Source organism: Durio zibethinus, chromosome 18 (assembly GCF_047325235.1).
Source record: "Durio zibethinus cultivar Kanyao isolate XHJ-2024 chromosome 18, ASM4732523v1, whole genome shotgun sequence".
NCBI lineage: Eukaryota > Viridiplantae > Streptophyta > Magnoliopsida > Malvales > Malvaceae > Durio > Durio zibethinus.
Window position 1 is genome coordinate 7,828,221 of NC_143179.1, and position 23,258 is coordinate 7,851,478.

Consider the following 23,258-nt stretch of genomic DNA (forward strand, 5'->3'; position numbering starts at 1 on the left):
ACAGAGTTTGGTTGTGCAGTTCCTCTCTTTTATCTATAATTCAATTTCACCAGTCACCAAACAATCTAGTTCTTAGGGAAAAACCTTTGGAATGTTTTTGACTGAAAAAACTACTACTATTAAGTTAACGTAAAGAAAGGCATACTTTGATTACATCCTTTTATCTTTATGTAGAAAATAACAATGTACAGCTCAACCAAAAATTCCTGCATGTCTTGACTTGAATTTTTTTTTTCTTCCGAAGTTTCTTTTTGGGTGTTTTTCGTTTCCCTCTTTGGTTCTTTAACAACATATTTTTGTCAATAATACAAGTCGTAGACGAAAACTTAGTTTTGTTATTAGTATACACTTTTTTAAATTCAAAGCAATTATTATTTATTCATTATTTTTAAATATAATAAAATGATACGAAATAAAAATAATATAAAAAACATATGAAAATGACACAATTAAAACTTTTGACAAAAATTATAATGAATTTAGTAAAAAAAAAAAAAATATGTTTCGTATTCTCGTATCGTGACATGATAATTTTCTAATTTGCCTGTGTATTATCTGAAAATGGCCGACTTGTTTCGGAGGCTAGTCATTCTTTATTGCGAGTATATTCCTTGACGTAGATTGGTAACCCAGGCTTTATTCTCCTTTTACTACCAGCTGATCAGCTCTTAGGAAAACTTTATTAAAGCCCATCATGACGCCATTTGTTTCATAAGCCCAACAAAAATGTACTAACAAACCCAGTGGAGTTATGATCAGTCCAAAGTTAGCTTGTTAGTACTCTTGCATTTTGGACTTTGTACCCAATAGAAGTGTGTGTAAGAAGGGCAAGTTCCAATAAATCAACCAGACAAGTGTAATAATCCATGTAAAAGCCCAATTAATTAACAGGCTTATCATAAACTTTTAAATTCAAATTCAAGTTTTTTCCAACATTTCTTTGTTTTGTTTTGGAAATTCGAATTTGATCATGACAAACTGTTGGGTTTTTGAAGAGCACGAGACGATGAACTTAAAGCTTAGATTTTTTTTTTCCCTTTCAATATTGGACCATAATATTGTTGGGTTTTTCTTTTGAAGGTGATGATGAAATGGTTATCAACCAATTGTTCGAGTTATGTGGGACAGCCATTCGCTCAAATAGTGTTTCCTTTAAGTTTAGTTCTGGGGCTGCAATTGTATGTTCTCTGTTGTTCTTCTGGCTGTTGATGCCCTGGAGCTCTGTTTTTCTTCTACTTTGGATGTTCGTTATTCATGTTTGATAGTTATCCAAGGCTAGATTATTTGGTTTTCAAGTGGTGTCGCATTTATCTGAATTTTGGAGTTTCTTCTTCAGTTTTCTTTGGACTTGTGCACTTTGGTCTGCCAGTGTATGCCAACAGGTTTTTTCACTCAAGTTTTGTATATTTCGAGGAACCAAAAAAGAAAAAATCCATTCACGTAATTTTCATTCAGCTCAGGATGTTGTGGAAATAAGTCTGGGGGGCTGATTTGGTCTTCCTAGAAAAATTTTGGGTAGCTGAAGTTATCAAGATTAAAAAACATCGATCGTAGAAACCTGCGATCCAGATTGGTCTGAAATGAAAAGTCATATATAGAAACACAGACACGGGAAGGTCGTCCATCCATGTCAAAGGTCGAGATCTATCAAGCGATTAGTTATTTTATTTACATTCAAAACGACATCGTTGGGAGAGGATTTCCTTGAACTGTAGTTGAAAATGTGGGGTGAAGCGTGTCAGATACTTTAGGGTAGTGACTGACAAAAAAAAGACATGAAGAGTCAGAGTCAGAGTCAGAGTCAGAGAGTGTCAGAGAGTCAGATGGGGCTGGGGTGTGTGCGTGTATGTGTGTCGGCAGGGAAGGGGAAGGGGGAGGATTAAAAGTGTACCTTCAGTTACAGAGAACTGCCCACTGATGAGCTGATGCTGATTGGTAAGTCCTTTCCGTAAGAACATTGATGTCTCTCTTTCTATTAGCAAAATAACCCACTAAACTCACCCACCCACCAACAGATCAATGCAAGGGTAGTCCTCTTTTTGCCAAAGCTTAACTTCAACTTCTAACAATAACCTGAATATTTTATCTCCTCAAAGGAAACATTCACTGCTGTACTAAATGAGGAACGAGTAACCAGAGGCAGGCACTGCATAAAGAGAAAGAGATGGAAACAAAAAGCTAGGTGGAGGATGAACATGGTAAAACTAAAAAGAGGCTGCACTGCCTGAAATGATAAATATATGGAATGGAAATGGAAGATGCTCCTTCGTATTTAAAGTGGAATGTTCTCCCACAAGCCTAAACAGAGAGTTTAAGCCACAGCTATCAACTTAAATGATAAAGTTTCAAATTTCGAAAGTGAATTTAGAGAAAAGCACAGCCCTTTTTTAACCAGAACTTACGCTGTCAAGGCCTGAATATGGTTTCCAAGTTTTACTAAAAGGATGTGTTGATGTCTAGAGGATATTCTTCAAACGTAAGCGAAGAGAATTGAATCCTGAATTCAATGAGGGATATATGAATATCTTGATTTAGTAAAAAAAAAAAAATTGTCTTTATTGTATAATAATGAGGAACAACGAGGGAAAGTAAAAAAGATTCATTTGAAGAGCAATGTTTTGTCCCGAAATAAGAGCAAAAGTGTAGAATGCAAAAATCATGATTGGACCATTTCCTTGGCTTGATGTGTACAAGGAGCGGGTTTGCCTGAAGTCAGAAGCGACAAATTAGCAAATCCTGGGAACATGGGGTCCCCCAATTATTATTACAATATAAGCAGCAGGTTGAGTTAGTGCTTAAAATTAAAAGCAGCATAAAAAACCACGACACATCACCCTGTTAGATACCAGCAAATCATGTTTGGACGAGCTATTCAATCTTGTATTTATGAACTATAAATTTGCACTAGGAAAAGGACAGAAACCAGTAAGATAGAAGTCATTGGATCCTTCATTAAAAACGCACAACCCAACAGCACCAAATTTTGCAAAAAAAAAAAAAAAAACAAAACAAAACAAAACGAAAGAAAGACTAAACAGTAAGAATTCATGGAAAGAAGTGATCCCACTATGTACATTCTTGGCCTCTAATGCAGACATCCACCACTGCATACTCAGCCATCTGCAAAACAAAATTTATGTTTTCAGACCGAAAGAGAAACGAGTTAAATGTCTTAAAGTTAGATAAACGAGTGGCTAGGAGCAAAAGAATCACGATTAGATTCAACTCTTTTTTTAAAATACCATTATGAGCTCTTGAACTGAAAATGGGAAAGTCATGTAAAGTGGAAGGGGTGGATATTGAGAGCCTGGTTGTTGAAACTGATGAGCTGTTCGATGATTTGTCATCCAAATCAAGCCATGAGTCTCTCTGTTTTGGTGGCCATTCATCAAAGAAACGATGGACTATCTTTTGGGGTTCTCCTTTCTCCAATTTAATAGGCATTTCACATTTGATATCACTTCCCAAAACGTAGCAATGCTCATCATCCTGCTTGTTTTGTTTTGATGTGTGATCAGTGAAGCTTTGAAGCTGCAAACAAGAGTAGTCACTCTGTAAACCAGAGCAGCTCCTCTGCTTCGAAGAAGAGGAGCTCATTGTTAATGGTGTACGTTGCCATGAGTCATCCACAGATGAACCTGAGAAGCTCCTCATTGTCCCAGAAGGCTCAGAGAAAAAAGCATGCTCATCCACCTCTTCTTTCAGCCCATAAACATAACTGTTTCTTCTTCACAAAAACCACAAGAAACAAAACTCATTAGCAAATAGTATCAGTAAAAATATGAAGAAATATACAAAAGGAAAAAGAAAACAGGTACAGTGAAAGAAATTTCAGGTTGTTTGTAACCGAACCTGTAATCTGCGTTTGTCTGGGAGAAAGAGCTAGAATCCATGAGAGAGTGGGTGGTGTTTTCTTGAGGTGACAGGCCAATTCCAGGAGGTCTTGATGCATAGGGATACATAAAGGGATGATCGAGCTGGGAATGATAGCCATGGTAACGAAGTTGATGGTGGTGCTGTTGCGACTCGGAGGAGGATAAGGACGTGGATGAAAGAGAAGAAAAAGAATAGGCGTGAGACTTGGTGATTGATGAGATGTTTGGTGGGGTTGCTGTTGAAGGGTTTGCTGTTGTAGTTGTAATTTCCACAGGCTTTCTTGAACGGTTTTTGCCTCTATGCATGTGTCTTTCACAGTACTTTGAATCCGGGTAGGCTTCTTTCGAGCATCTCCATTTCTTTCCATCTGTTCTCCTACACCTTCTGGGCTCTGGATCCACTTTCCTCCCCAATCCCATCCGGAAACAATTCCATCCAACTGCCAAATACATCAGAAACCTCATTGTTAAAGCCCAGAGGAAAAAAAGGGCTAAAGCAAAACCAAAACAGAAGGAAATAGAAGTCATTAGAAAAGTTAAAAAGTGGGTGAAGTGTGGACTTAACTGTGTTGAGGCTGGCGAGAGAAAAGCCTGGATGAAAGTGAGGAGTCCAAGCAGCTTCTCTTGACGGTGAAGAGGAGATCAGGGGGTATGGGTATGCCTGAGACCATGTAGTTGAAGATTAGAGCTTGGTGTTCAAGCTCTTGCCACTGAGATAGAGTAAAAGGAAATATGTTTCTTTCACTCATCGTTCAAGAGAGAAGAAGAAAAGAGAAGAAAATTGTTGAAAGCAAGCTAACAATAAAGATTTGGGGGGGGGGGGGGGGGGGGGGAGAACAAAGACGCCTATTTAGACCACACAGTTCAGTGAAAGAAGCGTTGGTGGGTTAGTCATTACTTAATACTTGAGAGGCCTGCTGCTGTAGACCGTGTACAGTTGGTATATTTATTTCAGGGACCATTTCCCTGCAGAATCCTCTCTACATGGATAGAATTAATGGTTCTGCTTATAATGCTGCCACCTCTCTTTTTTCTCTCTTTACTCTCTTTTCTTCTCTAGCTCCTGAGCCCTGTGGGAAGAGAGCTGCTCATATTATGACTGCACCTCTATGTTGCTTCCTGGTCCTGCAGCTAAGCTGCCTCAGTGGCAGCACGTCTCTGACAACTCTACGGAAACCCATAAACTAAAGGTGATTGGATTAAAAACTGTAAAAACAAAACAGAAAACTATTATTATTAACTACAAGATTTGGTGTCTGAAGACAAATGCCTGCCCTCATGAGAAGTTTGTACGGTTTTGGTCTTTTACTGCGACTAACTCTTTTACTTTTATTGTTCTCAGACCACAGTATCCCCCACTTACTATACGATCTTTTTCAATTTGGGAAATTGAAAGGTTAGTTCTAGGGTTCTTTTGGGGCCTAACCAGGCTAACTCTCCCCACTTTTTTTTTCCATCTGCCTTTTGTTTCTTTTCCCTAATTCTCAAATAAGAGGAACATGTGCTGGTTTGCCTGTCTCTTGCAAAGTACCTAGCTAAGTCTGCAATCTGCATAAAGCTGAACCAGCTCAGTTTGGTAATGTCTTAACCAATAACCAATGCCATTGGTTTATACTTATTTTATTAGTGGAGTGTGGAGACTGAATCCATTCTTTTAATTGCTTAACCCAAGGATTAATATTCTGTAAGCAAAAACTGGTGGTGATCGGTTCAGGTCTGTGGCAACTCTTAATTATTACTTCTATAATAATAATAATTAATAACAACTATGGGTTCGGGCCCTAAAAAATGTTTGTTGAGAGAACTGTTTGAGCAGTATACAAATGATACTACTTTCCCTAGCTATAATTTGGGACTAGCATTTCATCGGAGTTTAGGACTATTTATTTTATTTGGTTGCATTTAATTCCCTGAAACTACTCTTGTATAAGTTTGGCAGGTGTTATCCAAAGTAGTGGCTTCTCTGGCACTGTTCAAAGAAGCTGGCCTTATCCCCTGCTAGGTTCAAACACATGCAAAGCACCTTTCGCTAAAAAACGAAAAACCCCACCTGACCAGAACGGCCTTCCCCATTGCATTTCTTGAATAAATTCCCTTTTCAAACTTCCCTAAGCATAGTTTGATAGAGCCCACTTTCATTGATTCACTTTGCTTCCAAAAGTAGTGACTAAAGAATAATGAGAAGATTATTTTTTTTACTATTTGGATCATGTGATTAAGTGAGCTAATGATCATTGACGTTCCTTGGAAGAAACATCGGCCACCAGTGGTTTACCTTCAGGGCTCCAGCTGCCCAACTCAAATGTGGGTAATGGTCGACTCAACATGCTACTTGTCATGAGCCAACCTAGTATAGGATCATGATTGGGCATAAGATTTTATGAACCACTCATGTATAAAGCCATGATCAGATAGAGATAATAAGAAGATAGTAGATCTCATGTTCTAAGAAAAAGTATTTTGATTTCAACTATTATAATAGTTCTTGGTAGCATAATTATAAAATTTTTTAAGCTCTTTAAAAGAGGTGAACAGTCGATGTGTTGATAGGCTATCTCTCTAGCTAAGGTACGTATTAGACCACACATCTAAGACCGCCCCTTTAGCCCTGAGGATGATGAAAAGATTCAATGTTCTTTTTTGTACTTGTTATATTATTCTCAATATTAAAAAAAATTTTTTGTCTTACGGGAACGTCAGGGGTTGCCTTGGTGTGATTCTGTTATGTTTCGATATATCATTATGTATTCTTAAGATTAACTTATGGCTTGTTGATTGCTTATTTACATATTGAGTTATCATTGGCTGACTTGTGTGAAAATGTCAATCTAAGTGCTGCATGATTTATTGTTTCATCGAGAAAAAGCTTAGCCTGTAACATGTGATATTAGAGCATGATTGAGAAGTACTAAAGAATTGATAAAATGATTATAAGTGGATTTGATGACTGACAATGGATCAAAGAGCTTGAGGCCGTGGTGGCTGCAAAAGCAACTATGTAGTAACTCATGATCAATTGAGAGAGATCGAGACAGCTTAGTAGGAGTTATCCGATAGTTTACATAGCTTAGGTGATGAAACTAGAGATGCCTTGAGCATTCTCCAGAGAGAGTTTGAGAAGCTTAGAGCCCAAGTGAGTGTGCTGCAAATGATTGTGACTAAGTCGAGTTCTAACTCGATAGATAAAGGAAAAAAGGCCTACGGGGTCGGAGCCTCGATGTTATGAGGGGGCAAGAGATGCCAAAGAGCTTGAGAACTTTTTGTTTGACATAAAATAATACTTTTAAGTTGTGCATATAGAATCAGAGGAAGATAAAATTGTAATGGCTTCAATGTACCTTCCCAGATATGCCAAGCTATGATGGCATTTAAAATTTGTAAATAATGAATGCCTTATTAAAACTTAAGCGAATCTTAAATAAAAGTTGAAAAACCAATTCTTCATTGAAAATGTAGAGTATATGACCTAAAGAAAACTTCAAGAATTGGTATAAATGGGAATGGTATGTGGGTTTGTGACTAGCTTTTTAACCCTAATGTTGGACATTAGAGATATGTCTAAAAAAGTCAAGATGTTATATTTCCTTGAAGGCCTTAAACCTTAGGCCAAGATGAAATTGCAAGAGCAAAAAATGTAAGATGTGGCCATGGCCATGGTTGCCACCGAACATCTTAGTGACTATAACGATAGCCTTTTAAAACAAAAACCTTTTATCAATGACAGTAACTCTAACTTTGGGAATGAAAGAAAGATGACTATAGTGGATCGACTTTTGAGTGAAAGATTAGATAGGAGGTCTTCTAGTTAAGATAATACCTAACCCAAAGCAAACAATGTATCAAATTTCAAGTCGAATCAACAGCTAATTTGCTTCTTATGCCAGTGGCTGCATCAGGTGGTCGAATGCCTACATAAATGTGCCTTTAATGCTTTGAGAGCTTGTTTTCAAGAGTCTTTCAAAGCATCGAAAACTATGGACGAAGTTGAAGATGAGCTAGCAAAGATGGGTTTAATACAATTTTTTAGTGCCCTCTGTACCCAACTAAATATGATAAAGAAAGAACCTGAAAGAGGTCTAATATATGTAAACCTAGTACTCAATGGTAAAACCATAAAGGCCATGGTAAATATGGGTGCAACCAATATTTTCATCACACCAAAGAAAGTAAAAAAATGTTATTTTAAGGTTAATAAAGACTGGGGGCAAATGAAAGCAGTTAACTTGTCAGCCTTTACGATTAGTGAAAGTTCCAAGAGTGTGATGATCAAGTTGAAGCCATGGAAAAAAATACAAACTTTACGATTTCTCTCATGGATGACTTTGATGTTGTCCTAGGATTGGACTTTATGATGTTGGCTTAGGTGATTCCAATCCCCACTATTAGTTGTCTATTATTTTTAGAGGATGTCTGTGTGTTATGTCGACCACGATCCTCTTAAAGTTGAAAAAAATAATTTTAGCATTACAATTCAAGAAAAAAGGTAAAGAGAATGAAGCCTTTCTACGTGGTCATATCCATTTTCAAATATGGGATTGAGCTGGAATCAATATCTGATGGGGTGCAAAAAGTATTAAAAGTGTTTAAAAATACGATGCCAGAGTAATTGCTCAAGGTTCTACCTTCTCGAAGATTTGTGGACCATGAGATTGAGCTTTTCTCGGAAGTTAAACCGTCATCTAATGGTCTATATCACATGGCTTTACCAGAGCTAGCTGAATTAAAAAAATAATTAGATGAGCTCTTACAAGTCAGATTCATTAGACCATCAAAAACACCATTTGGGGCACCAGTATTATTTCAAAGAAAGCATGATGGGAGTTTGTGGTTATGTATGGACTACAGGACCTTAAACAAAATCACTGTGAGAAACAAATATCTTATTCCTTTTATTATGGATTTGTTTGATCAACTAAGTTAGGCTAAGTACTTATCCAAATTGGACTTGAGATCTGATTATCATTAAGTTAGAATTGCTGAAAGAGATGAGCCAAACTACTTGTGCAATGCGTTATGATGCATTTGAATTTCTTGTTATGCCTTTTGGATTGACTAATGCCTCTGCCACGTTTTGTACCTTAATGAATTAGGTGTTCCATGACTATGTTGTCAAGTTTGTGATCATCTATTTAGAAGACATAATGGTATATTTTTCTACTTTGGAATAGCACCAAGAATGCTCTTGCATCTTGTGTTTCAAAAACTACAAAACCATCAATTATATGTTAAAAAGGAGAAATGTGCATTTGCTCAAACACGGATTCACTTTTTAGGCCACATTTGAATAGACATGAAAAAAGTTAAGGCTATCAAAAAGTGGGTAACACTAAAAAATGTCAGTGAACTTTGTTCATTTTTGGAATTGGCCAATTATTATAGGAGATTTATGGAAGGGTACTATCGTAGAATAATGGCCCTCACGAAGCAATTAAAAAAAAAAAAACATAAATGATGTTGGACAAATGAATGTCAATAAACTTTTAAGGGCTTGAAAGAAGCCATGATGAAGGACCCTATTTTGGCTCTCTCTGACATTGAAAAGTTTTTTAAAGTTCAAACAAATGCATTTGATTTTGCTATTAGGGGAGTGCTTTTGCAAGAATGGCACTTAATAGCATTTGAAAGTCAAAAGTTGAGAAAAGTCAGGAAGAGATATACTACTTAAAAGAAAGAGTTATTGGCAGTAATCTATTGTTTAAAAGCATAGCAACATTATTTGTTAGGTTCACAATTCGTGATTAAAACGAACAATGCTGCGGTTATTTAGTTTCTCACCTAGTCGAAGCTCATGGCTAAACAAGCTAGATGGCATGTGTTTTTAGCCAAATTTGAATTTTATTTGAGCACACAATTGGAAGAACTAATCAAGTGGCATATACATTAAGTTGATAGGTAAAATTGGCTGCTTTAAGGAAAATCGCCTCAATGACGACTAGTAAAGTCATGACAAATATTCGTAAGCTAATTGAAAATAATTTGAAGAAATACTTACAAGTTAATGCCATTCTGAAGTTAGTAGAAGAAAGAAAGTCCAAATATGTTTGGCAAAAAAAAAAGTCTTATTGATAAAGAGTCCTCGGTTGTTTTTATCGAAAGTAGAAGATTTGGGATATATATTAATGAAAGAATGACACAACACACCATAGATGGGTCACCCTAGTTGGCAACGTACCTTAGGTTTACTGAAATAAGGTTTTATTGGCCTTACATGCGGTAAGATGTGATAGACTATATGAAGACTTGTCTCATTTGCTAATAGGACAAAGCTGAAAAAAAAACTATCAGGAATGCTTGAATCACTACCTGTGCCCACGAGACTTTGGGAAAGTATCTTTTTTGACTTCATATAGGGCCTTCCTAAGGTTGGTGATTTTGGGTCTATTCTAGTGGTGATTGACGATTTCCCGAAATATACCATATTCATTCCAGCCTAAAAGTATTGCATCACAAAATATACGGGTTGTCTAATATTTAAACATGTAATCAAATATTAAGGTCTTTCTCAAACCATTATTAGTGACAAGGATTTGAGATTCACTGGATCATTCTGCAGATAACTTTTCAAAATATTGGGATCTTAGCTCAACATCTCTTCAAGTTATCACCAGTAAATCGATAGTCAAATCAAATGATTTAATGGGTTATTAGAGGAGTACTTAAGACACTTTGTTCAAGTTAATCAGAAGAATTGACATTAATTGTTGGATATAGCTCAATTTTGTTTTAATTCCAACAAGTGTTCTTTCACAAACAAGAGTTCATTTAAAGTGGTCATCGGATAACTATCAAGACTACCGTATACATTCCTTGAGCCATATCAAGGGAAGAATCCGTGAGCCTTCAACCTTAGCAAAGAAAGGAGACAGAACATAGAAATTACATAAGCATAGTTAGAAAAGGCATTGAAATGCATGAAAAAGTGGGTAGATACGAGCCAAAGGGCACAATAATTCAAACTTGATGATCTTGTTCTTGTCAGACTAGTGCTTGAACAAACCACGTTCATAATGAAGTGGGATCATAAGTTGGTGCGTAAGTATAAGGGTCCAGTGAATATTTTTCCAAAGTAGAAAATGCTTCTTACAAAATCGACCCGTTAAAATAGTTGAAGGTGCATCCAGTATTCCATGTTAGCAACTTAAAGCCCTATCATATAGGTCTCATAGTGTAAGTCATAGTGAATCAACTAGGGTTGCCATTATCATGAAGCCACCATTAAAATGTCAAGTTGAAAAGATTTTAGCTGACAAGGTATACCGAGTATCTCAAAGAATAGTCCATGAATATCTAGTGAAGTGGGAGGGCTTAGGACTAGAAAAAACCAATTGAAAGAGAAACCATGACCTTTGAGCATTCAAGTAGAAGATTAAAGAATTTTAGGCCATCAAGTCAACAAGGGCATCGACAGAATAGGTGGAGGAAGATGTCATGAGCTAACCTTATATATGGTCATGATCGAGTATATGATGTCATGAGCCATCCATGTATAAGACCATGATTAGGTAAAGGTATTAAAAAGGAGGGTCGATTTCATATGCTAAAAAAAAAGTGTTTTCATTTCAAATATTGTAATGGTTCTTGGTAACATAACTATAAAATCTCTTAAGCTTTTTAAAGGAGGTAAACAATCGAAGTGTTGTTGGGCTACCTTACTAGCTAAAGTATGTGCTAGACCACCCATTTAGGATTGCACCTCTGGCCCCAATAATGATGAAAAGATTTGATTATCTTTTTGTGCTTGTATAATTCTCGATATTAATAAGATATTTTTTTTATCGGAACACTAAATGTTGCCTTGATGTACTCCTATTATGCCTTAGTTTATTATTATGTATTTTTTAGATTAACTTGTAGCTTATTGATTGCTTTTTCGGATATCAAGTTATCTTTCACTAACTTGCGTGAAAGCATGCATCCAAATGCCGTATGATCTATTGCTTTATCAAGAGAAAGCTAAACATGTGACATTACCCTTTAAACTGTTTTAACAGCTTACCAATATTTATAGTCATTCCTATCTTCAAAATCCGGGAAGTTTTATGGCCCTATGCATTTGCCACTGTGACAAGATTTGCCCGTTTTCACATTCATTACTCTCTGTCACTGTAAAGCATGAAAAATTTTATTCACAGACTAATCAAGATCCCTATTCCTATTTAATTTCAAAGTTCAAACTCCATTGATCCAACCCACGCTTAATTTCCAACACTCCCAACTCCATAAATTCGAGGAAACAAGAGCCACGTGCTCCGCCATGAGGCGCCACAGAAGGTAGCACAAGGTGTGTCTCAGTAGGTGAACACCTAGAGTAGGGACACCACCACCCTTTGACTGTGAGTGCCAGTTAAAGGCTAACAAAAAGAGCTCATTTCCACAAATATGGCAGTCAATGACCCAATCAGGAACTTTACAGAACCTTAGACCGACAGTAGATGCACCATGTGTGCTGCTTGCAAAGACAATGTTGGTTTTGCTAAATGTTTGGTTTCAGTGAGCACAAAAACCTTAAAAACTTGCTTGCTCTAGGTCCAAGTTTTGCAGTTTAAATCGAAAACTTCGTCTACCACCACTCAAATGCACTCATGTTTCCATCTTCAGAGCCACTAACACAAGTGAATTCCAACAGTGAAATAAGAACACTTTATACACAACAAATTCAAACACCCTGCTACAGTATAAATATCTCATTCAATTATTATTTTATTAATTTTCAGGCTGCCAAGTAGAAAATAGCAAGAGAAAAAGGGGAATCGCGATGTAGGAAAAATAAATACTTTTACAAACCTATAACATTTTTAGGCGATATCAATAATATAATTTGACATTATACATTGCTGAACTTGCGTTCAAGTTACAACACTAAAAATTCCTGGCCATCCTCATGGTTGTGGTCCTATTCCTTCTGGATAAATGAGAGAACAAGATCCGTATGTACGGAGAAGAGTTGTGTGTCCACAAACAGCTGGGAGAAGTGAACAATCGTGAGTACGTTTTCAGCTTTTGGTAGCATAGCTTTTTCAAATTTTGCTATTTAACATAGGCTTACCATTAAAAATAAATATGAAAATAATTAACATAAAAAAATGAAATAAAATGACAACATAGAATTGAAGAAAATAAGGCTCTATACTATAATTGTTCTCAAATCAGGACTGGTGGCAAATATCTAGCTAAGGGAATTGAAGGAATCACCTTCATAAATGGTCGATCACGACTAGAGAATGAATCGATGAAGCTCTCTTTTAAAAGCAAAGATACCTGGACATGGAAGAAATTCAGGATTTCATCATTTGTTTTTGAACAATACAAGGCAGCAGAACATGACGCACAAATACTGCATTAAACAACTCTATCTTCCATTTGTCCATGTGAGACTCATTCTCACACATATACGTACATAATCGATCCTAAGCCCAGATATAAGTTTGAATTGTGGCGGATTGGTCAGCATATAATTATAATTACATCTTTTGGACATAAATCGTTAGAAAATTTCCTCAACCAAAGGATGGGCAAAACCCTAAATTTTGCCTTCGTGACTGAATTGCAAAGGACCTACTTTTGGGCCAAGGCTTCTGCACTAGACATATTTTATCTTGAATAAAATGTTGAAATATCAGTATCAATATATATCCTATTTCCTTTTTGACACGTTACATAAAAAAGTTCATTGTACTATGAAAATACTTAAAGAGGCTTAATTGCGTCCACTTAAGCTATATCACTTAGTCTTTTAAGTGATCTTTCTAGAGGGTAATAATGCAATTAAATTTCAACCAATAATCATGGTTAAAGCATATATAATCCTCAGGCTCCAGGTGCACTTTGTTCAATTGAAAGTATTAGTACTAAAAAGTGACCAAGTTCTTAATATGTTGGCAATATCCATCCAACAAAGCCGAGTATGGTTTTCACATTCTTATGACCCTATGAATCACAAATCCCTTTCACGCAAACTTGAAACTGTATCTGGGTAACAGCAATATTTAGGATAGAAAATTCTAAACAATTCGCAATTGTAAATAATCTACTGATATACTGTAAGACAAAAGCAGGCATGGTAGGTTTGCTTGGCTACCAAATGAACACCCAAAGAAAGCAGCTTTGCAGAAATATTCTAATTCAACGAAACACAAACCTTATCATTGTTGGACTGTACATTTGTAATTGTGTGTGACCGCATGTTAGAGCAAAGAGAATCCAAGTATGATCTTAACACTGATAGAAAACCTTTGGCAGCTTCAATCTATATCATAAAATACAAGGGAAAAAAAAAACAACAACAATTAGCAAACCACTGAATTACAGCAGCACTTCATTAGATGACCTTTAACAAACAATTACACAAACAATAGAACACATCAAATGAGAGATGATTCCATGATTCATATGGATATTTCCCAAATAAAGGGGCATAGTTAAACTATACCTTCAGAAAATGGTGGTAATCTAGTTCACCTCAAAGTGGTAGAAATTATAGTTTCTAGTTATAGACCTTACAATCAAGTCAATGCATAATCCAGATATTGATAAGTTGAAAAGGCAAAACATTAACAACTATTGTATATGACTTTATTATCACAATGAAAAAGGCTCAGTTTTCATGAAACTGTATCCATCTATATGAGATAATCCATAATGATGCACATTAAAAGTAGTGTCAAACTACAATCTCATTAGTCAAGTTCAGTAGTATACAATTCATTGTGGGTAAAGTAAACTTGATAGGAAAAGGTCTTATTGGAAGTTTTGCATGGAAAAAGAAAAACTGAAATTTCTATGGCAAAAAGCTTACCTGTACATCCGTACACTCATGTACAGGTCTCTTCCTCCCCAAATAACTTTCCCCAACAAGCTTTGCATGATAAGGACTTAAGCATGCAAACAGCTCTCTATGCTTTGGAAGTTGTGGTATTGTAGATGCCTTTATCTATCACATCATGCAGTGAGAAAGTTAGAACAGAAAAAAGTTGAGCCTTAAACTAAAAGGTGTTTCAAGAATGAACATCTTTAACTGCACAATACAAACTAGATAAAGAAACGTAATGTACAAACTTGTAAGCTTCCAACAAGGCAAGCAAATGTTGTGAAGTTGCCCTTCTATTTTCTAAGCAAGAAAACAGGCTTTTACACATCCAGATTAAATTTGAAAACAAATGTAATTTAAATTCTTTTTGTTGACTTGAGAAAAATCAAACAGATCTATGAGACATGTCATACGATCAGATTTATGGTAGTATAAAAGCAAAGGACATCAAACCATTGATTTCTCCACTGGAACAATATTTTCTCAAGTGCACCACGCCGACAGTAAAATTAAATAAATAAAAAAGAGGAGAGAGAGAGAGAGAGAGAGAATAGAAAACTAATCAAACTAAAAATTTTTTCTTTATTAGCAAATGGAGCTAATCTTGCAATCAAACAAACATATTATAATTTGTAATGGAATAACATTGTTATACCATATTGTAACTGCATGACTTGAAAAACAAAAATAATGTAATAGTCATTATAAAAAAAAGAGAGAAAAATAGCTTGCATGTATCTAATAAGTTACAATGTGATGTCAACATAAGAGATGATGCAAACCTGGTTCTTATTCGCATCAACCAGAATGACATTGGCTAACTTTGACTGTACTTCACTGGTTTTGTTCTTTACACCAACCTACAGATGTGTAAAATTTTATTAGCCAGTACAACATCAAGGAATAAACTAAAAAAAAATAATGATAAAATGTGAAGGGTGCATTAAAATTTATTCCATGATAGCGGTGTTCAATTTTCAAATGTGTCATAGTTCATTGAAAACATATTTATGGGGAGATAATTTCTTTAGAGAGATCATATTATTATAGATGAAAAGTAGGGAAAAAAAAAAAAAACCCTTAGCCAAGAGTCTTTATCATTACATATACAAAAATAACCAAGCCTTTTCCCAGTATGTGGGTTCGGCTACATGAGTTATGTGGACCATTGTGCTCTACTTAACACCACATCCTCATAAACTCAATAAAAGCAAGATCCTTTTTGACAGTTTCCCTCATGTTTCCATTGGTCTTCCTTGCTTCTTTTCCATTTGACATGAGTATCATCCACTAAGAACATCTAGTCTCATTTGTCATAGAATCGGATTACCACATAATTTCTTTGAAACTAAAATACTCAATCATGCCAACATCGAGCATTTTTTTGTTAAAAAAAAGAAATGGAGAAATTGAGGAGGGTTGAGTTTGAAAACTTACTATGTAAGGAACAGGGGCGTCTAGAAAGTCCAGCATATCATCTGGCAAAACCTGGAAATTTATATGCAAGTATTGAAATTATGAACAGTTTAAATATCAATTTAGAAAATCTCAAGAATCATTAAGAGATTATACAGGCATCAAGAGGCTTTGCCATTGGTACGGACGGATCAGAGGGACAATTGACAAAACTGTAGCAGATAAGATTCCCTGCATATCATTTCAAATCTAATATAAATGAAGAGGTTCTATATTTCTAACTATAAAACACTGAAGAACAAAAAACAACGAGGCATAATCAATATGATTCAAATATAACTTATAAACATCAAGAAGAAAAACTCAAAAGAATTGAGATGAGGTCTCCTAATTGTACAAATATAAGATCCATATTTGTGCTCTTAAATATGTGAACTGCAAGCCACAATCTAATTATAAAACATTCCACGCTAATGGATGCAACCAGCCCTATAGGACATGGAAGGAGATACTCCGGTTTTCAAGTTAGGAAAGGATAAATGCAAAGCAATCATCAGGTTTCAAAATAAAGATTTGTAATTGAAACAGAGTCAACTGCTAAAAGACCACTATCAGGTAAGATGATACATGATACCTACCAAATTCGAACAAATAACCACAATCTGTTTCTCCAGCAATGCTCCAGCAAAGATTGTTAACACCTACACGGTACAAGAAAAATCAATTCAGCTAACTTCTCAAAAATCCATACAAGACCAAGCAAATTTAAATCACTGATGCTCATCATAACTGGAGAAATAATCAACTCGCACAAAAAAAAAAAAAGAACAAATAAATGGTATTTGGTGATTATGACACAATAACAAATAGAAGATTAAAGAAATCAGGACAAGCTAGCAAATTTCGGTGATATCATGGATACACTTCATAGATTAATCAATAGAAACAGCAGAGATATAATGCAGCATCACAACTGGATATATTGGCCCATTCGGAAAAGAGCAAAAACAAATTATGTCCTTAAAACACTAAAGCCCATTAAGGAAAAAATTTACATGACATACAAAAAGCCAAGCATGTAATCAACAACAATCAACTTAAGAAAACCTTAAAAAGCATGTTATCCTTCTGTGAATAAAACAGGGACATATGCTTACATGTTCAAGCCGCAGAGATCCACACATGCATGCAACAGCCCATGTTGATAGAGCAGTTGCTTCCTCTTCTGCCAAAAGGGCAGTGTGTGCCTGATAAAAGCAGATAATAGTTGGATGCAATTGACCCACCAAGTCTCAAATGAGAAATGCAACTGCTTTTATCAACATGGTTACCTCAGCAAATTCAAGACTTGTACTGCAAGATCTCAAATCAATGGTTGAGCCAGCAATGTTCAAAACTTTTTCATCAGGTCTATGATATCCCAGTGGATGAAGGTGCTCCAAAGGATGAAACCTAAGTTTTGCACCCCTTGCAGGGCAAGGTAACTGATAATATTCGCATAGTATCTGCAATGATCCGTGATTGTTTGCCTGGAAATTGGGGGATTTTTCTAAGATATATCACAAAACAAGTGTGGCATGCTATAAGGGTAAGGCTAAAAGCTTAAATCAACTTAAAGCAAGACGTTTTCAGACCTTAGCCCATTCAAGGATATCAAGGTGATCACTGGAATCCTCCTGGCCAGAGATAGACGTCTCTTCTGTTTCTGTATCATCAACATCACTCCTCAAATTCCTGTCCTCACATGGAGAACTTTGAAAACTGCATAGACATAAAAATAACATACTTTCATCAGCCAAAAATTGACCAAGTCACTTCAACCTGGAAAAGTGTGTGTAAATAAACATGTAAATACATGTGTGTTTGTGAAGTTAGGATAGACAGACAAAAAGGGAAAACTTTCAGAAAAACAAATGCACACCATATTAATTGATATTATATGGAGGTTACATGGTAATACTCATTTAAATAGTTGCAGATATAGGAAACAACATATAGCATGAAAGTTCTGCTTTCTGAATTATTAAAAAAATTACCAAATGATAAAGACTCAGAAACATAAAAGAGCCAAAAGCATACTTCAACAAAAGAATATAAAACTGTTTCACCATATAAGCATCCGTAGAAACGAGTAACCAACTAAACAAATAGGAGCATTGCAAACATTCTACCTGCAAGAAGATTCAGAGCTTTCATACTGGTAATAGCGCAGAAGTGGCAAAACAGCATTTGGCAAGCGTCTTTCTGCCGCTTGCTTATTTGCTGTGAAATCATCAACATCAATATCACAATCTTCAGGATTTGCACCATTAGATTCTTTTTTGCTCACAAATGTCTCTGTTTCCAGATCAATTGGAATAACATTATTATTATTAAAAGCTTTATTTGAGTCCAAGTTCCTCTCAAGCATTTCATGCTCAAAGCTATTCTCATCATCAGTAATTCCAGGTTTAGAATCTCCTGAACCTATCTCAGAGGTTTCAATCGTTGTGTTCTGTAAGTCCTTTAGAGCTCCTTGATCTGTTGGCACATCATCTAGGTTTGTTTCACTGCTATAACTCTCTGACAATTCTAAATCTATATCACCAATGCTTTTTGTTAACCGATCCAACCTTTCTTCATCAAATATGCTGCATGAAAATTTTAATCGGACAAAAAGTCATGATAACCAGAGAGATGAGCTAAAACCATATTGCTAGCATAAAATCCTCAAGATTTGAGTCCAAAAAGTTTATCAAGTGGGATTATCTCCATCAAGGCATGAATAAAAGATCCAATATAGGTTTGAGCAAATGAAAGATCCAAAAATGTAAAGACCAAATCAAGCTATAGTTTGCCCTTAATGATAATAATAACAAGAAGAAGAAGTAGTTAAGAAGAGAGAGGCTCCTGAGTGATCCTCATTATCTTGTGTTGTATCTGTTATGTAATAAAACATACCTATTCAGCACGCCAAAGTGCAACTCAAAGAATGGAAGCCTCGAAAGAATGCAATAACATCTGTGAGTGGTCATCACATAACGACTCATAGATGGGCAGGCAGTTTGTCTATCTGAAATTAAGGAAAGCAACCCAGAGGGCTTTTGTACTATTTCTTCAACTAACACACAGCATCCATACAAAGTAGAATCATCAGCAACCTAGAGGGAAAAAGAACAGAAGTCATAAAAAAGGTAAAACATTATAAGAAAGCCACTATAATTTACAAAGCTGTGAGAAAAAGAAATTAGAACTGAAGCAGCAAATTAAACTTCCTATGATCAATATAAGATATGAGGAGAAAAACAAAATGCAATCATCCTTAAATATACAAATGATAGAGCTATAGGCAGTACTATAGCAAACTTAAAGATCAAGTACGGAGTATAGATGACTAAAAGGTTAAAAAATGAAGTACATGTCGATAACAGCCATAACCAAATGCCTAGCAACTTAAAAACAAAATTAAATTTAAATCTGTTAGCAGAAAATAGCAACAAGAACAGCAAGGATTTTGGGATCCAAAAAAGACCAGACCAAGTCAGTTCATCAAAATTCCAGAATATACTAGCATTGATTACTATCTCTGACTGGGGCATGAACAAGTGAGAAGGCTTCACATTAGTTTCACTTCATAGTATCTATCTCTACAGCTATGGAATTTTAAAATGGTGATCACCCATCAGAATGTCAAACTTTGATCACCTAAGATGTACACAACACAACTGAAAACAGAAACAAAATGAAAAAAGAAGATTTCAACAATAGAATACAAAATAGCACAATATTTCAAAGGTTACCTGCAATCTGAATACAAATGACAGGTCACTTTGTTTTAGGTGTTCCTGCAAGACAAGCATTATTATATAAAAATTTAGCATTTTTGACATGAATAAAGTTTCATTATGCAAACTAAACATGCACGTGGGTACTTATACTAGTCCAGCATTAAAAAATTATAACAGAACCAGATGCAGAGCTAGAATTAGCTAATACAGTGTATGAAGCCAAGCAATCGCAACCTGACCTAACCTCAAAATTAAAATTTTCAGTAGCATATATAACCCCACTTTGGTATCAGTATAAAAGGAATTGGTTTACATTGTCAATCAAGAATTATGACAGTGATAAAAATTTGAATATGCCATCTGGAGAAGCATTCAGTTAAAATAAATCTAGAACTCATTTAGAAAACTCGTTTTGATTTTTTTATGGTAACACTCCAAAACAAGGATGATAGAGAAGGAACAAGAAAACAACACTATATAGTCTATGATCAAGCAGAAGAGCATTAACATCACACTTTAGCATAAATATATACCTGTGAAAGAAGAATTTCATTCAGCTCACTCATAGAAGGAGTTCTCTCAACAGCATGAACCTAAAACAACACGAACTAAATTTAGAAAGAGCAGGTTAGGGCACCTCTACGTTGCAAATACATATTTACATGTGACAGAAACAAAAATTAAATTGAAAAATCTCTCAACTGGGCATTCATATTACAGAATGAATTAAACTCCTTCTAATATTCACATTTCACTCTCAACTAAACACTAAATATAGCCAACCTCTACACCTCCAGGGAAGCAAAATGAAAGAAGATCCTTGTATTTAAGTGGCAGCTGCTTTTCTGGAGGATAAACAAATAAGACCTGAAAGTAGAGGACAGACAATCAATATCCACAGCCATAACCCCCTCTCTTCAAGATATAAGAAAAATCACTCATTTTATAAAAAAAACCCACCTGGGGTTCAAGGTTTGGTTCCACACGAGAATTATTCTGATAACTTAAAGCACTTTGCAGTTTTCCAGAACCTTCAAATTTTCTGGTTACATAGTGCCTTTGAAGTGCCTGAAAATCACAATTAGGAGGAAGTCCAACAATAACCATGCTCTCGAAAAGCCTCAATGGTTCCTTCAAAGATCTATGATCCTGCACACTTGACTACAAAATGTTATGGAAACACTTTGAAAATTTTAATTATCAGTTAACTATAATGATAATTCATAACAGGTAAAATATAAAGAAGAGGTTTATCGGTCATTCTATTAGGCCTCTCAATATAAATATTGAGTGACAATTAGACAAGCAACCACTTCCCTCTAAGAGATGCAGGGCTAAAAGACTTAATGAAACATACAAAAAATGACAGCTAAATAAAAGAAGATACATCCCCTCGTAGATACTTGCTGAGAGAACTCCATACACAAGAGTAAGTAGCATTAACAAGAGATGTACACTTGAGTAATGTACCATACCAAGTATTGCAACTGAAAGTTTGCCCATTGACGCTTTTGGCTAGTCAGAACTTCCGGATTGTAAGTTCCACTTCTCACTTCAGGGGGTTGCGAGAAGCCTTTTAACACTCTAGAAAAATGACGCTGTAGCTTCTGAAATTGGCTACCACCATTTTCATCTTTTGATGAATACACAGCAGATGGTCGGGGAGAACGAACAGTAGTTGCAGCTGCAGCAACTGCTCTTGCAACATCCTCCTTTGTCTGCATGAACAAAGATGCACTCCAACCGGGGCTACCAGAATCTTCAATCTTAGACATCCTTAAAGCTTTCCAACTGTCAACATACACAAAATAAACAAAGAATAAACATGAACAGTTGCTAAAACATTGAAATTTTCACTAAAAATTTGACTAAAGTTACTAGTCCGATCAATTTCGGCCTTTCATGTGGAAAAACTAAAAACCCTTTTGCAACAACCCGTGATCATCTAAAAATCGACTATTTATCTAATCAACAAAAAACGAGTTCAAGGTGTTACTGAATTCACCCTTTTGACTCAGACAAGTTATAGTAATTAAACGTCTATCTGAGTTGAAAAAATCATTCAGTTACTTCCCTTCAATTAAAAAGTACTTCAGTTACAGCTTACAACAAGGTTTGAGAAAAACCAAAAGTCAGAAAAGAGGAAATAAAAAAAGGCTATCAATTTTCTAGTAATAAAGTATGATTGTCCAAAGTACAGTAATTCGCACATAATTTTCAGAAAATCTTTCAATTCAAGCCAAAGGTACCCAAACAACAATTTAAAGAGAAACTTTGAATCCACGAAGGTCAGAGCTTAAAAGCAAAGGAAAAACCAAAAAAAAAAAGAGTTTTTGAGATAAACCTGGGCACTGAAAATAAACTTCGGCAACGAAATCAAACACGGAACGAAGAAAAACCCAAAAAATTAAACTTACCTTCAAAGAACGATTTGAACCGCAACAAAGCTAACTATGTGTTTTTCGCCTTTTAACTTTAGGAAACGATGAATTAAGAAACAGGGAAAAAAACCCAAAATCAGCAAAGACAGAAAGAAAACAGAGAGGGCTTTAAGCGGCCGCCATATAAAGAAAAAAAAAAGCTCTGTGCTCAAAGGTAAAAAAGCTTCAGTTTTTTTTCTTTTCCTGTTTTGGAGAAAGCGAAGACCAAAGGAAAGCAGTAAAAGAGAAGACTATTGTTGTCGTATTAAATTAATTTATTCTGGTAATTAATTTTTCCTTTTCATCGTATGCGTCGTCGAAAATGATAATAATTATTTTGAAAGAAAAATAAAAAGCCGCAAACCAAAACAAGAACAAGAACAATGACAACGTAAGGGGACGGTCAGTTTCATAATCCATTACTTAAAGCATCTAATGCCTCCCTCCCCACATAAAATCATCTGATTTATTTTTTAATTTACCAATTCTGCCCTAATTCTAATCTTAATTAATCTATTAACAAGAGGCATTAATTTAATTAACTATGTATTATTTTTAATTATTTTTTATAAACGGTAATATTTATCTAGTTCTCACGGGGGCGCAATGCGCCTCTATTGAGTAGAGAGAACAAAATTTTTTATTGATGAGGTGAAGTCAATGAAAATTTTTATTAAAAATAATTTAATAAAATATTTATCTAAAAACATATCAAAATTTATTAATAATTTTAAAATTTACATAATAAAATCTATCAATTTATAAAATAATTCTTATTTAACCGATATTAATAAAAAAATTTCACGAAATTTATCTAAAATTTCATCATGAAAAGCTTTTAATTATTGATTAAAGTGACGATAAAAAATAATATAAAATTTACGTCCATTCATAATTTTGAAGGTATGTTTGGTTTTCATATTAAAAGATGAAATATTCAAATTTATTTCAGTAAATAAGAATAAAACATATA

The 23,258-nt window shown here is 35.2% G+C and overlaps 2 protein-coding genes across 15 annotated transcripts; both read right to left on the reverse strand.

Moving 5' to 3' along the window:
• Positions 1–2,926: 2,926 nt before the first annotated feature.
• Positions 2,927–5,081, reverse strand: LOC111300379 (growth-regulating factor 6). 7 transcript variants are annotated; one of them, XM_089747231.1, is made up of 5 exons: positions 4,774–5,081; positions 4,441–4,536; positions 3,853–4,315; positions 3,243–3,718; positions 2,927–3,120 (listed from the first exon to the last, which is right to left on the reverse strand). In XM_089747231.1, exons 1-5 carry the CDS (start codon positions 4,835–4,837, stop codon positions 3,113–3,115), a joined length of 1,107 nt encoding a protein of 368 aa, XP_089603357.1. In that variant the 5' UTR covers positions 4,838–5,081; the 3' UTR covers positions 2,927–3,112. The 7 variants fall into 7 exon arrangements, with proteins under 7 accessions (XP_089603357.1, XP_089603356.1, XP_089603355.1 ...); XM_089747230.1 differs by having other exon boundaries at positions 3,243–3,724; positions 4,774–4,925; XM_089747229.1 differs by lacking the exon at positions 4,774–5,081 and having other exon boundaries at positions 4,441–4,703.
• Positions 5,082–12,544: 7,463 nt separating this feature from the next.
• LOC111299181 (uncharacterized) lies at positions 12,545–22,404 on the reverse strand. Of its 8 annotated transcripts, none has more exons than XM_022894228.2 (19): positions 22,283–22,404; positions 21,341–21,656; positions 20,826–21,014; positions 20,649–20,732; positions 20,399–20,458; positions 19,878–19,922; positions 19,039–19,238; positions 18,270–18,728; positions 17,733–17,859; positions 17,430–17,627; positions 17,256–17,345; positions 16,737–16,799; positions 16,255–16,329; positions 16,120–16,170; positions 15,465–15,542; positions 14,671–14,805; positions 14,014–14,121; positions 13,068–13,133; positions 12,545–12,837 (listed from the first exon to the last, which is right to left on the reverse strand). In XM_022894228.2, the coding sequence occupies exons 2-19, from the start codon at positions 21,638–21,640 to the stop codon at positions 12,769–12,771; spliced, it is 2,397 nt and encodes a 798-aa protein (XP_022749963.1). In that variant the 5' UTR covers positions 21,641–21,656; positions 22,283–22,404; the 3' UTR covers positions 12,545–12,768. The 8 variants fall into 8 exon arrangements, with proteins under 8 accessions (XP_022749963.1, XP_022749959.1, XP_089603359.1 ...); XM_022894224.2 differs by having other exon boundaries at positions 20,826–21,026; XM_089747233.1 differs by lacking the exon at positions 22,283–22,404 and adding an exon at positions 22,210–22,226.
• Between the last annotated feature and the right edge of the window lie 854 nt (positions 22,405–23,258).